This window comes from Lycium barbarum, chromosome 12 (genome assembly GCF_019175385.1).
Source record: "Lycium barbarum isolate Lr01 chromosome 12, ASM1917538v2, whole genome shotgun sequence".
NCBI lineage: Eukaryota > Viridiplantae > Streptophyta > Magnoliopsida > Solanales > Solanaceae > Lycium > Lycium barbarum.
Window position 1 is genome coordinate 87,061,120 of NC_083348.1, and position 14,629 is coordinate 87,075,748.

At 31.8% G+C, this 14,629-nt stretch overlaps 2 protein-coding genes across 2 annotated transcripts; both read right to left on the minus strand.

Annotated features, from left to right (window-relative positions):
* Positions 1–1,451: 1,451 nt before the first annotated feature.
* On the minus strand, positions 1,452–2,180 carry LOC132624598 (GTP-binding protein YPTM2-like). Its single transcript, XM_060339354.1, has one exon. It carries the CDS (start codon positions 2,178–2,180, stop codon positions 1,467–1,469), a length of 714 nt encoding a protein of 237 aa, XP_060195337.1. The 3' UTR covers positions 1,452–1,466.
* Positions 2,181–7,892: 5,712 nt separating this feature from the next.
* On the minus strand, positions 7,893–12,393 carry LOC132621437 (suberization-associated anionic peroxidase 1-like). The gene is made up of 3 exons (XM_060335705.1): positions 12,003–12,393; positions 9,211–9,408; positions 7,893–8,623 (listed from the first exon to the last, which is right to left on the minus strand). Exons 1-3 carry the CDS (start codon positions 12,327–12,329, stop codon positions 8,072–8,074), a joined length of 1,077 nt encoding a protein of 358 aa, XP_060191688.1. The 5' UTR covers positions 12,330–12,393; the 3' UTR covers positions 7,893–8,071.
* Positions 12,394–14,629: the final 2,236 nt, after the last annotated feature.

Here is a 14,629-nt window from a genome sequence, read left to right on the forward strand (position 1 = left end):
ACACGTGACACAGCCCCATCTCCTGCAAAGCTTTCTTTGTAATCTGCAGTTCTATTCTAATTAATTTCAATGATGGAATATATAGGTTACTTATCAATAAATTATTGCTTCATGCACTGTAATAAGTTATAATAGGATACAGGCATGACCTGTCATCTTTCGTATTCCTCGAGCGTTATTTACTGTTTGGTAAAAAATCAAAGCTCTTTCACCAGCTCTCTCCTCCATCTCTATAAATTCATAGCCCCTTATCTCAACTTGAAAGTAGTGGATTCTTATTTTCACTGTTTAAATTTGTAGAATTGAATATTTGTTACCTTAATATTCACTACTAGAAAATAGATTTTTTCCATCAACAGTCAGTGAGAAATATTCACATTATTTATCTTTTGTTCTATTTTTGACGATAAATAGAACCTTACTAAATATTCTAATTACTGTAATGTCATTCATTTTCTGTTTGTCTCCTGTTCGATTATATAGTGACATCTTCATTTTGTTACTCTGAGATGTTTATATACATCATATTCGATTGTGATTTTCATGTTCTTTTAGCATAATTTTCATATGGTCACGTGATAAATTAATTACTTTTACTTGAGATAACTTTTCTGGTAAAACTTCTACAGATAAAGAAGTATTTGCAATTATAGCCAACATTGCTCAGAGTTCATATGTAAGTTATAATGTTATATGACATAGTTGAAACATTAAACAAAAAAGTAAGAACATTGTTAAGTTGAATATTTAGTATGAACAAAATTTAAGCATCCAACGGTATCGAGTAATCATCTTAGGTTCAACAACTAAGTCAATAACTTGTATTTTCTACCTTCAAATGTAATGTAACTCATCACAAACATATTCTAATTTCACTGTATAGTTATATAATGTTTTATATAATGTTTTTTCCATTGGTAGGGAAGTTGTGCCTTGTGTGTGTCCAGAAACTAATTCTTAATAAAAACTAGCATTGGGCCCTGTGCCCACACTTCCCCCATAAAAATCAAGTTCTCGTAAATTTACTTATTTGACCAAGTCAAGCCAAGGTTTTACTCCTTGAGAAGACAAATACCTACTTCGCCACAAATTAGTACTGATAGATAGACATCGGGAATGGAACCAGATGAGGCCCTCAAATTTAATAACTGGTCCCCTAGACCCTGGATGTACTCCTTTATTGTAGCATGTACATTTTGTCTTTTGATGTTCAGCTGCTTTCATTTACTTTTTTTTTGTTTTTTTATTCCAACCATTTTTTTTTATTATTAAACAAAGTGAAAATGATGCCTGCATGTCCACTATCAACTCTCAATAATGCAAACAAATGCTAAATATTCTAAAAAGAAGTTATGTTTTGTGAGTGCACCATGCACTATCTTTGGTTCCTTTTTTATCTTTTTCATCATGTTCATCTTTTGTGGCTAGGCTTGTTAATTGGTACTTTGTGTTGTTGCATACCAGCTTCACCACAGCTCCACATCAGAATCATCATCAAGGCAACAGAGCTTCGTCCTTTCATTTGATGCCGGTTGGCTTGCCATTCTGTTCTTGATTGAAGCAGCCATAATCATGAAAGTCTGTTCTACATTAGTGACACTTTTTGCACTTGTTTCCATGAAAGGTATGCCAATCTCATCAGCAAAAGCCTGAGCTGTCTCTGTGGAAAATACCTTTTGTGCTGTGAGATCACACTTATTTCCAATAAGAAGTTTATTCACATTATTCCTTGCATATCGTTCTATTTCACTCAACCATTGCTTGACTTTGTTGAAGCTCTCTTGGTCGGTTACATCATAAACCACAATTATTCCGTGTGCACCGCGGTAGTAACTTCTGATAATTGTCCTAAAACGTTCTTGACCAGCAGTATCACAAATTTGAAGTTTAATGGTTTTCCCATCCTGTTCAACTGTGCTGATTTTAAAGTCCACACCAATGGTACTAATGTAACTCTCAAGATATGAATCATCAGCAAATCTCAGAAGGAGACACGATTTGCCAACACCCGAATCTCCAATAAGCAAAAGCTTAAAATCCTGAAGTTGTTTCGATTCCAGCTCGTTTGTGATGCTAAGATTGCTGTATGAAAACTGAGCTTGTTGTTGCCTTTCTCCTATTCGATCTGGTATGTCCCTTCCTCTCTCTTTGCTATATTTACCTTCTCTGTATCTCTGCATTTGATTCTTGCTTGTTTTGTAATCTCCATTGTTCTGTCTTCTCTATGTGTCGATTGAAAAGCTTGGCTGAGCAAATATGTATCTTCCTCTTTGTGATTTAACCCATATAAAATTGACTTTTGTCCATTCGATTGAGCACAACTTGGTGCAAATACCACAAATTGAACATCGATCAACCTTATATTAATTAAAATCCCCTTTGAGGCTTTCCTGAGTTGGATGTTGATCATATTTGCTATGCATCTGTATTCTTTTTTGTTTTTTCTATTTCCTGTATCCTGATTACAGTGTATTTTGCTGCTTTCATTTACTGCTTTCCTTATATTCACGCTTCTTTAATTCAAATGCTTTATAAGCTCATTTCCTTTGAAATTCTATTTCATTAGAACTTTAAGAGCCTGTTTGGAAAGCCACCTGGTAATTGGAATTGGTGTAATTACTATCCTAGTAATTACACAGCCTTGTAATTACACAGTATTGCAATTACAATGACCTGTTTGTTTGTCACAATGTAATTACAAGTGTGTTGTTTGGTTGCACAAGTGTAATTACACAGTTAGTTTAATTTAAAAATAGCATTTATTATAAAAAATTTAAAAAATATATGCCTTTATAAATGATATTAAATTAGTTATTTAATAATACATTGTTTCTTGAAAATATGTCAATTAATAATCATATATTTGTAACTAATATTGTAAAAAATAATTGATATATAATTTCAAATTAATAATATTTTTATTTTAATTGATTATAAAACTTAAAAGCATACCTTTTTTGTGAGAACATCGTGGGATTGGATGTTTGACAAAAAAAAAAAAGAATATTTATAAATATAATGCCATAACATTATTCAAATGTTTGACAAAATTCTATCAACTGTAAGTGAAAAATAAACAACATGCAATGTGAAATAACAAGTCAATAGTACTAAAGCAAATATTTTTAAAATCGAAAATATAACCCAAATTGAAAATTCAAAAGAAAAAAATTTAACATAATACTCTTATGTCAAATTCCAACGTTACATAAGTAAGTTTCAACGTAACATAAGTAAATACTCCTATAATTCAAAAGAAAAGGAAAATATAAGTCTATAACCTAATTCACAACGAAATTCTATTTTAATAACGTCACTTATTACATGCCAAGTTTGTTAATGACTCCTTCTTTCTAATATTAAGAGATGTAGTTTCAAAAATTAGAATATTAACACGGTTATGCTAAATGAATAAAATAAAAAACTAAAAAAAATACGAGAAATTATACGGAACCACAAGAAGTAAAGGTTGGGAATGAGAAGAAAGGAAATGAAATATAAATACTATAAAAATAAAAATATATTTAAAAAATAAAAATAATTAAAAAGTAAAAATTAAAAAGAAATTAAATAATCGAAATAAAAAATAAATCAGAAAAGAGAAGAAATTAAAATAAAATAAAAAATAAATTAAATTAAATAATAGAAATAAAAAATAAATTAAAAAAGAAAAGAAATTAAAATAAAATTAAAAGGTAACCCTGTAATTACAGGGTGTAATTACATCCAATTCTCAGCCCCCCCCCCCCCCCCCCCCCCCTCCCTCCTCCCCTTGAGAATTGGAGAGTGTAATTACACCCTCTCAATTACACCCAATTACCACCTAACTGTGTAATTACCTGGTCAAACAAACAGGCCAAACTGTGTAATTACACCCAATCACACCCAATTCCAATTACCTGGGTGGCTTTCCAAACAGGCCCTAATAGGCGTTTGGACATGCGATTTCATTTTATGAGATAAAATTAGCGTTTAGACATACGATTTCATCTTTGATTTTATCTCGTGAGATGAAATCCCAAATTATCCAAAAAGGTATTACTTGGGATTTGAAATCATGATTTCAAAAAATATAAATGTAAAATTTGACTCATACATTTATATTTTGTAAAAAAAGATCCATAAGTTGGTAGATATATTTACCAATCATGTTTACCAACTTACCAACCATAAGTTGGTAGATATATTGTTCGTACCATGTGAGAGGATTATATTAAAGAGTAAATACATTATTATTCATGTTAAATTTTTCTTTATATTGAACTAAAGTTTGATCAATTGATGTTGTATTTTTTAGAAAGGTCTTCTTGTAGCGTATTAATTTTATTATGAACTATGATTTACTCATTTAGTAAAATTGTATAAGAATTGGGAAAATTTTGATGGTTTTCACAACTTGTGGGGTTTTTATGTTTATAAAAAAAATTGCAACTTAAGAAAAATCCAAATTGCATGTCCAAACATAATTTCATCTCATGAGATGAAATCATGTCCAAATTAAAATTTGAATTTGAATGGAATTAAACATACCCGTTCAGTAAGAAAAACCGTCTCTTACAAAAGGTCTGGTCTTTGATCTATAAATAAGAAATTATCCCTATGAAGTGGCATAAAAATCAACATGTATGAACTTGACATGTTGTTTCCTGAGAAGATCTCAGCTCCTTAACTAGTTCGTTTTAAAACAATTCACCAACACTAGCACACTGGAAAAACAATATTCATATATTTTGGAACATATGCATGACATCAACTGATAATTAATAAAAGACAAGAGTCATAGACAGTTTCTAAACTTGTCCACAAATTCCGCATAGACACTTGAACCACGCCTTGTACCTATTAAACACCTAAATCACTCTGAATTTGTACCACATAAACACTTTTTGTTGACATAGCAAAAAAAGTGAAGCACACTTTCCATGGACACGTTAACTACTCCAAAATACTAATTTTTTTTTTTTTTTTTTTGTTTTGGTTAAAAACTTACCTCTTTTAAAATATGACTTTAATTAAATTAAAAATAAAATAAAATTGGCCCATGCGTTTAACCCCTGCGTCAGTCACCTTCCACCGAGTCCGGAACTAAAATGACTCAATAAAAAATCAAGTGAACCAAAATACCCCAACAAAAAAAAAGTTACAAAACTACCTTTAGCGCAATAAAACACAGTACTAAAGCAGTTCACGGAGACGGAGCCGATAACTGCTTTAGCGCAGTATTTTACTGCGCTAAAGTTTTTTTTTTTTTTTTTTTTGTATAGCGCAGTATTGCACTAAAAAAAAATTGGTAAACTTTTTCTTTTGCAACACTTAGTGTGTTTTTTCATACTTTGACCAATGATTAGTCGTGTGTCAAGACTCCGAAACGTTAATATTTTATATAGAACCTGATATTTTTTTCTCCGTACAATAATATAGGCTCAATATATCAAGGATACGTAGACATTCAGATCGTCATTTTAGGGGTTGAAAAGGTGCCCGAAGTAAGTTTTGTTTGAAAAAATTTAGTGTTTGACTGTAAGGTTATTTTAGTCAACTTTATATGTCGAGAAAATTAGTCAGCTTTATTTTCAAAAATTGAAACCACAGAAGTGAAATTGACATTCACAGCTACATTACCCCGAGATTTTTACGTTGAAATCTATTGCGTATCATCATATTATAACTAAATAAAACTAAAAAATTTCACGCCAATTTGGGGGAAAATCGAAATTGAATGGGATAAAAGGTTTTTTTTTTTTAAATCGTCTCGGCCAAACCGCCTTGTGGTTGTTTGTCCGCATAGATCTCGGAAAAATACCCATAATCAAAAAAACAATCGCATAAATCGGACGTTCGAGCGCAAAGTTATGACCATCTAAAGTTTGACCACTTTACGACTAGCTTTTCTCCCTATATTTTTTAAATATTTTTTTATCAAATTGAATTAGATTTATATTCAAAATAAAGTTATGTCTTGATTAAAAACTAACACGCTTAAATCAAAATCTTAAAAAATAAAACATTTAAACCTAAAGTTTCCAAACAAAATTTACTTCGGGTAACATTTCAACCCCTACAACGACGATCCGAACGCTTATGTATCCTTGATGTATTGAGCCTACATTATAGTACGCAGAAAAAAAATCAGGTTCTAAGTCTTGATACACGACTAATCGTTGGTCAAAGTATGGGAAAGACAACTCTAAGTGTTGTAAAAAAAAGATTTATTAAAATAAGATGTTGCGATCTTTTTATGAAAAAAAACACTAAGTGTTTCTTAAGTGTGTTATTTTTTAATGCGTAACTTTATTTCGAATATGTTGCAAAAAGAAATCGCGTAAATCGGACGTCCGAGCGCAAAAAATTGCGTATAATCGAAATAAAGTTACGCATTAAAAAATAACACACTTAAATCTAAACCCTAAAAATAAAAAATTTTAAGCTAATGACAACAAGTCTTCAAATAAAAATGGACGTCTATGTATATAGAACACTCAAACATAAAGTTTTCAAACAAAACTTACTTCGGCACCTTTTCAACCCCTAAAATGACGATCCGAATGTTTACATATCCTTGATGTATTGGGCCTATATTATTGTACGCAGAAAAAAATATCAGGTTCTATATAAAATATTGACGTTTCGGAGTCTTGACACACGACTAATCACTGGTTAAAGTATGGAAAAAAACACTAAGTGTTACCAAAAAAAAAAAAAGTCCAAAAAACACTAAGTTTTTTCAGACAAAACTTACTTTGGGCACCTATTCAACCCCTAAAATGACGATCCGAACCTGTACGTATCCTTGATGTATTGAGCCTATATTATTGTACGCAAAAAAAATATCATGTTCTATATAAAATATTGACGTTTCGGAGTCTTGACACACGACTAATCGTTGGTCAAAGTATGAAAAAACACGCTAAGTGTTGCAAAAAAAAAAGTTTACCAAATTTTTTTTTTAGTGCTCGGTATTTTACTGCGCTATACAAAAAAAAAAAATCTTTATCGCAGTATTTTACTACGCTAGAGGTAATTTTGTAACTTTTTTTTTGTTGGATATTTTGATTCACTTGGTTTTTTATTGAGTCATTTTGGTTCCGCACTCCCCCCCCCCCCCCCCCCCCACCTCTTCATCTTCCCCACTTTAGCTTCTGTTCTTTGGTTATTTTTTTTTGTTCTTTTATTTTTGTTTCTTTTGATTCTTTATATAAAAATAATTTGTGAATTAGATGTTTCATTTGATCACCATTTTCTTTATCTTTTCTAAATCTGAAAAGTACCGTCACAATCTTGTTCACCGGAAAAATGCTCACCACTACTATCACTCTCTTTTTTATTAAGTGTCCATTCTCACATTTCATTGATTAACTTATATTTAGCAAGAACTTTAAGATTGCAGGGTCATAATTTTAGTGCTGGTTCGGCAATGGCCGCCGACAAATTTCGACAGTGAAGAAAGAAAAAAGGAATCCTAAGGGAGGGGGAAGAAAGAGATAAGAAAAGACGGGTGGGTCTTGGAAAGGCATTGGTGGACCTAAATGAAGAAAGAAAAGGGGAATAATTGTTGGTGGGATGGGGGATGGTTGCTGGGGGTGGGGGAACAGCAGAAGATGGTGGCGGATTGATGAGGAAGAAGAATAAAGGGGCTGATTGTTTGGGTTGGGGTGTGGGTCCAGTTCTTTCTTTTTAAACTTTTTTTTTTTTTAATTAGTTAACATTTTCTAATAATTATTTTGAGGCCAGATGTCACGTGTCATAATTTAATTTGTCAATTTTGTCAGTGAGTGAACTACACAAACTCATATTTTTCACTGATTATTAAAAAGGTGTCTAAGTGATTTAAATTCAAAATTATTTAGTTATTTAATAGATACAAGCGTCAGTTTATGTGATCATAAGGAATCTCTGAATAAGTTTATGGGCCACTTATGATTTTGGCCTTAATAAAAAAAGGATGCAAACAAACATTACAAATTATAAAACAAATAGTACAACCAGTAGTTCTTTTTATTATTAAAAACAACATCAAGCAACTAACAGCGAGTAATTCAGTTCCTTTTTCCCTATTTCAAGTTTTTCCATTTCACATAGAAGCCACAGAACTTGGATTGACTCTGCTGCAAACATCACGAATTTCTAATTGAGCACCCGCCAAAGGAAGCAAGTTCCCCATCTTGATCATAGCAGCAGCAAAATCTCCCAAGAAAACGTTAACATCATTGCTATAAGTTGTTACAATAGCAGCAGTTGTACTATTCCCGGTCAACACTTGATCCGAGAACATTATCCCCTGGTTCCTGTTTAAGTCATCGTAGTAAACTTTGTCGAATACAGCTGGAGTTGTATCCAATTGTTGCAAATTGGAGTCAGTTAGCGTGGCGGAGCAGTTGCATTGAAGTTGTGCAGCAGGGTTAACATTGGCGCGGACACACACGGTTGCACACCTGGCAAAACCCACGGTGTGGGCCCCGGCTAGCGCCACCATTTCACGGACAGTGAAATTTTTGTCGTTGAATTTCTGTATTTGGACTGTTAGGTTGTCGAATGGAGCTGGAAGTTGAATTGTAGAACCATTGAAGTTGGCTGTTCTTGCATCCCTTCTTCCTAGTGTGACGTTATAGGTTTGTCCTCCTAGCTGTCATATACGAAAAACAGAGTTTTAAGTTACGAGTTAAGGTTATACGTACGCACTGAAATAACTGTAGAATTTAATTATTTACAATCACTTCACTTAGGATGTAATTATAGGTGAATTTAATCTAGTAAAACGGTAGAGATTTGAGTTAGATAACATTGTAAGAAAAGGATTTACATATTAGTGTGATTCTATTGGATTGGTTATACCAAGTCATACTCTATTTCCAGTTTTCTATGTCAGACTTAACATGTTAAGTTTCCGTTGTTGTAAGTCAATTGAACTTAATAGCATAAAATCACAGCAAATTTTAGGCAGAAATTTCCAACGGAATTCATTGGAAATTGGCTCGTTAGCAACGTTCCAGATAGACTTCCCATCAAAAATCCCTTAACGATATTAACCTATTTCTAACAGGATATCTGTCAAAAAATCGTGTTTTTTAATAGTAAATTTTTCACGCTAACTGTAACAGCTCATACCATACTCTCTACACAAGAACTATGTGCTTGATATTTTAGTGGTGGTCTGATTAAGGAGAAAGTAACATTTGGGATTTAGAGGATCGAAAGTTATAGTAGACTTACTTTAGCAACAGAATCACGAGCAGCAATGGCTAAGATGTCAGCACAAGATACAGAAGTGTTGGGGCATGTATCTTTTACTCTTTGTTTAGCTTGTGCTATGACTTCATAACCTCTGGCTGAGTTGTTGTTGGGTGGTGAGTTTTGTTCCCCTGTGAATGATCCAGGAATATCATCTAGAAGAATACCTCCATCACAACCCTGTGTTTTTTTTTTTTTTTTTTAAAAAGATAGCTATATTTAGTCAATTATATAATCAGCTATAAAAGATACGAGTAGCTATAATTAGTCAACTACTATATAATCAGCATTTCAGCATAATATGCTTTTAATATGAAAACGAGCAAATGACATTCAAGTACTTTCAAAGTTAAAAAGCATGAAGAGCTTTATTATTAAGGGATAAAAATAAGAAAAAGCTAAGTCACAGTCAAAAAAGAGTTGGAAGGCAGAATAGACTTTTCAAAGTTAGGTTGGGCTTGACTTTTAAAAAACTACTATCAATTTATTGCAACGTATAATTCCAAGGAGATGTTCTTGCTGCACTTGCTCCATGCAACTTCACAACTACTTTTTGTAACCCCCCCCCCCCGCCCACACCCCGGTCGGCGCCCCTCCCCCCAAAATAAAATGTCAACACATTTTTCATCACTATTTTAAAAGGCGGAGACGTAAGGCGAGGCGTAAGCTCCATAAATATTTAATTTTTAGTATTTCATAAAATAATATAATTACAATAAATATTTTTAAATACGTAAAATTATATAAAAATTGGTTAAGTGATATATATATATATATATATATATATCCTCACCAAAAACTAATAAAAGCAATCCATTATACGCCACATATATATCCTCACCAAAAACTAATCAAAGCAATCAATTATACGCCACTTACAACTTGTAATTATATACTATAACATAATTTTACAAGTATAAATAATACAATGAAATAAAAGCTATTATGAAATGCAAATCAACTCTAACATCTTAACTTTCAAACAATGAAAAAATCACAATTTCTTAAAACAATATTACTATCATATTATTTATTTTATCTCCCTATAAACAAATAATCATAAACTTTATCAGTAATATATATGATTAAAACGTAACTCCTTCGTGAATAAAAATAAAATTACTTTCAAATAGCGAAATAATAAAATATGATAATTTGGATACACAGGACAAAAGACCATGAAAAGTGAAAATGTATAATTCGACTATGTATTTTTAAAAGAAATATTAAGTGATATTCACCCTCACGATGTTCTCAAATAATAAATATGCAATACTACGACTTGTTATTTAAGTTACACCCAATCATCTTATTTCTATAGCTGAAAAACTATTAAATATCATTCATTTGTTAAAGAATTATGAGGGTCAACGATTTTAATTAAGAAATTTAACATATAATTTGTGTAAGAACTGTTAGGCGAGCCCCGAGCGTTGGGTGTTAGGCGTCTTTAGGGCGTACAGTCGGGAGCTTAGGGTGTAAGCCTCACAGGAACTAAGCCCCGCACGTGAGCCCCGGTGCGTTTTGCCAGTGCCCCGCCTCGAGGCAAGTCTTGAAACTGCCTTTTAAAACACAGCTTTTCATTATCATCGTAATATTAAGTAGGCGTTTCGACATGCAATTTGAAACCATGCTTTGAAATCATGAGATGAAATCCACGTTTGGACATGCATTTCATCTCATGGTTTAAAATCCCAAATCATACAAAATGACATGATTTGGGGTTTCAAACCATGGTTCCAAAAAATTTAAATATAAAACTTGACCCATAAATTTATGTTTTATAAAAAAAAAACTCATAAGTTGGTAGATAATTTTAACAATTACTCTCACCAACCATTTTATGTCTACCATGTGTGAGGATTATATTAAAGAGTAGTTACATTATTATTCATGTTAAATTTTCTTTTTTATTAGACTAAAGTTTGATCAATTGATGTTATATTTTTTAGAAAGACCTTTTAGTAGCATATTAATTTTGTTATGAACTATGACTTGCTCATTTGATAAAATTGTATAAGAATTGAGAATATTTTGATAGTTTTCACAACTTATAGGGTTTTTATGTTTATAAGAAAAAATACAACTTAAGAAATTCAAATTACATGTCCAAATATAATTTTAAATCATGGTTTCATCTCATGATTTCAAACCATATCTAAACGGCTCCTAAACCGTGCTCGTAAGTATATTTATAATTGGTATACATTTTATTAGTATTCAATAGCATCAACCGTTTTACCATAAGATAATATATTTGTTTTGATCGTATTTTGGTGCACATGCATAATAAATTTTTGGAGCTCGTAATTTCAAACAGTTTTACGGTCCAGAATCACTTTTCTTTCTGACCACTTAAACATTTAAAGGAGGACAAATTTTGAAAGAAACAAATATTTGTCCCAAGAAAATGATATTTTTGTATGTTATAAATATTTTAATTTTAAAATTCTCTGTGGGGACCCTGGTGGGACCCGACCCCTGATGGGCCCATGATCTGACATGCACTGGTATTGTCTGTGCCAGGGTACAGCCGGTTCGCACATACTCCCTCTTCACGCTGCAGCGCTACGGGGTATCGAATCTGGAACCTCAGGCTCCTTTACATTCCCCTGAGGTAAAGACGTTTTTTTCTTAATAAGATAAGTTATAGTCATATATTGTAAATATCTAACTTATTTTAGACTACAAATTTTAAAAGACTTTTTCTTTTTTCAAACTCTGTGAACAGTCAAACACCATGACATAAAATAGAGAAAGAGGGAAGGATTTACGTCAACAAAGCAGTCATGGAAGTGGAGACGAATGAGAGATGCTCCCATGCGCGTTTCTGCATCAATAGCACTGTTCACTACTCCTTGCACAGCTGAGAAAACGCATGCTTCTGGAGATTGCTGACTCAACTTGTCTGATTTTCTCTCAGCATTATTATTTAAGGTTAAAATGCTGGCTGCTGATTCCAACAAACCAAAATCTGGAGAAAGATTTTGGAGTACCCCCTTATTCATGGCTTCATAAGTATTTCTATAAATAGCAACACCTGCAAGTGCAAGAGCCAAAAGACTCAGGGCAAGGCTCAAATGACTCAAACGAAAAGCCATGTGATTAGTGAAAGAAATGTATAAGGAAGAAATAACCAAAGGCTTTGGAGATGATTTTGCTTATAATTTTGGCTTCTATTTATAGGGAGTGAATACTACAATTAGTCATTATTCTGCTTTAAATAATTGTGTAATTACAAACTGATAATTATCGTTTGGTGAGGAATTGACTTTTATTACTCCCTTTTGTCTCAATTTATATGTGGCAGTGTTCGGATTTCCAAAGTCAAATCAGTTTTTTTTATCGTGCTTTTTTCATATATGTATTTTAAATATTTTGAATTGTTAATTATTGTGATTTATAATATGTTTTACATAGTTTTCAAATATGCAAATTTTATTTTAAAAAATTTAAAGATTCTATATCCAAATTAAGGATCGAAATTAAGAAATTTGATTCTCAAAATCCAAACTATAACAGATAAAATTGGACCGATTGAGGGAATAATAAAGTACATGATTTTCTTCATTTCTAGTTCTAGCCGTGTTACGTGTGCTGCTTCCTTTGGGCTTTGGCTATGTTTCTCCGATGATTATGTCAATTGTCAAGGGTTGTAAGTTTCTTTCATGTAGTCACAATCACTAATACCATTTTATTCGATTTTTTTCTTTCACATTTGGTGCAAAGGCACTAGGCTCCTTATGATCAAGAACAAAGAAGAAAATTCCAATTTGTTCTAATTTATGTAGTATCTGTTTGACCGTAAGTAATAAAGACAGTTTAAGCCCAACTGGTAGCCACTAGCCAGGTTGTGACGATAACTTCAACCGAGTTTCTATATACTGTATATGAGAGAAAAAGCTAATTGAAGAAAGCCCACTAAAATTAAGGAAATAAGAATAGATATATAAAAAGATATTAATTCTGAATATACAGTGAATAAGATTATTGGAAAAAATCTACGGTTACTTTTTCCCTCCAGGCCTAGCGCTGCGGGTAATAGATTATAGATATAAGCTTGTTGATTAATTTGGTTTGACATTGGTACTATACGATCGAGTACGTCATACTGTGAGGAGAAAAGTCTATAAATACAAGTTTCAACTTAGAAAATTTAAGAAAACCGGGTTCCATATATAGTTGAACAGATAATAATCAGTACACTTCAGTCGGGATTTATGATATGGTTTCACATGCACGGACTTTTGAGTTAAAAACTGTACAATATATAGATGGAAGACTTAATACATAGTCGGGCCCATAATTCAAGAAGGGTACGTCTGAAAATTATAAAAAGAAGTAAAAGTTTAGTTAATCAACAAATGAATATTTGGAACTTGAATATAAAACTGTAAGTGGTCGTTTGGTTTGAGGTCAAAATAGTCCCGGGATTACAATTCCGGGACTAATTTATACCATCTGTTGGTATTATTTTATACCATCTGAAAGATGGTATAAAATAATACCAGTATAAGTGGGTTAAGAAGGTATAAGTTGAGTTATTCCAGCACTAATTTTTATACCACGTTTGATACAAGATATAAAATAATCCCGGGATAAATCTATACCTTATACCAAACGTGATATAAAAATTAGTACCGGCATAACCCATGTTATACCTTAAACCAAACGACCACTAAGTAAAGAAGATGTCATAATCATTCTTAATGACTAAGATAAAATATTACTAGCAAATTTTAATAGAAAAACTAAAGTTCTACACTTGAAGTTTCTAATACTATGGAAGCAAACAACATTTTACTAATATCGTTACAAATCTGACCACATATGCACCGGAGGGTCACCCTTAATAGGAGTCTTGATTTTAAGTCCTGAAAATAGTAAAATTTTCAATAAAGAGAATTTAACTCTTCTGTGAATCTTCTTAGTGTTGATTTAAATTAACCGAATCAATAAATTTAAAATTTTGAATATGTGCCAGAATAAAATCTTAAGCTCTAGTTTTGATCAAACATTATCATATAAAATGAAATTAAAAGAGTATACTAATATTGCTTCTAATTGTTTAAAATAATTCCATAAATTCAAGAAGGGTATGAAATTATAAAAAAAGTGAAAGCTTAGTTAATCACAAAATAAATGTCTGGAACCTACTGAATATAAAACTGCACTTAAGGAAAATGACAATCATTTTTAATGACTAAGTCAAGTATTATCAAAATTTAAAGAAAAAGCTAAAGTTCTACGCTTGAAATTTTTAATATTATGGAAGCAGAACATTTTATTTTAAAAGAAATATGTACAAACTTATTGGAGTTGCTAGCTTTATCATATGAGTGTGGCTTAAGCGTGCTTATGCTAGTCAATTATTTTAAATGAAACTGCCATTTTATTGTCT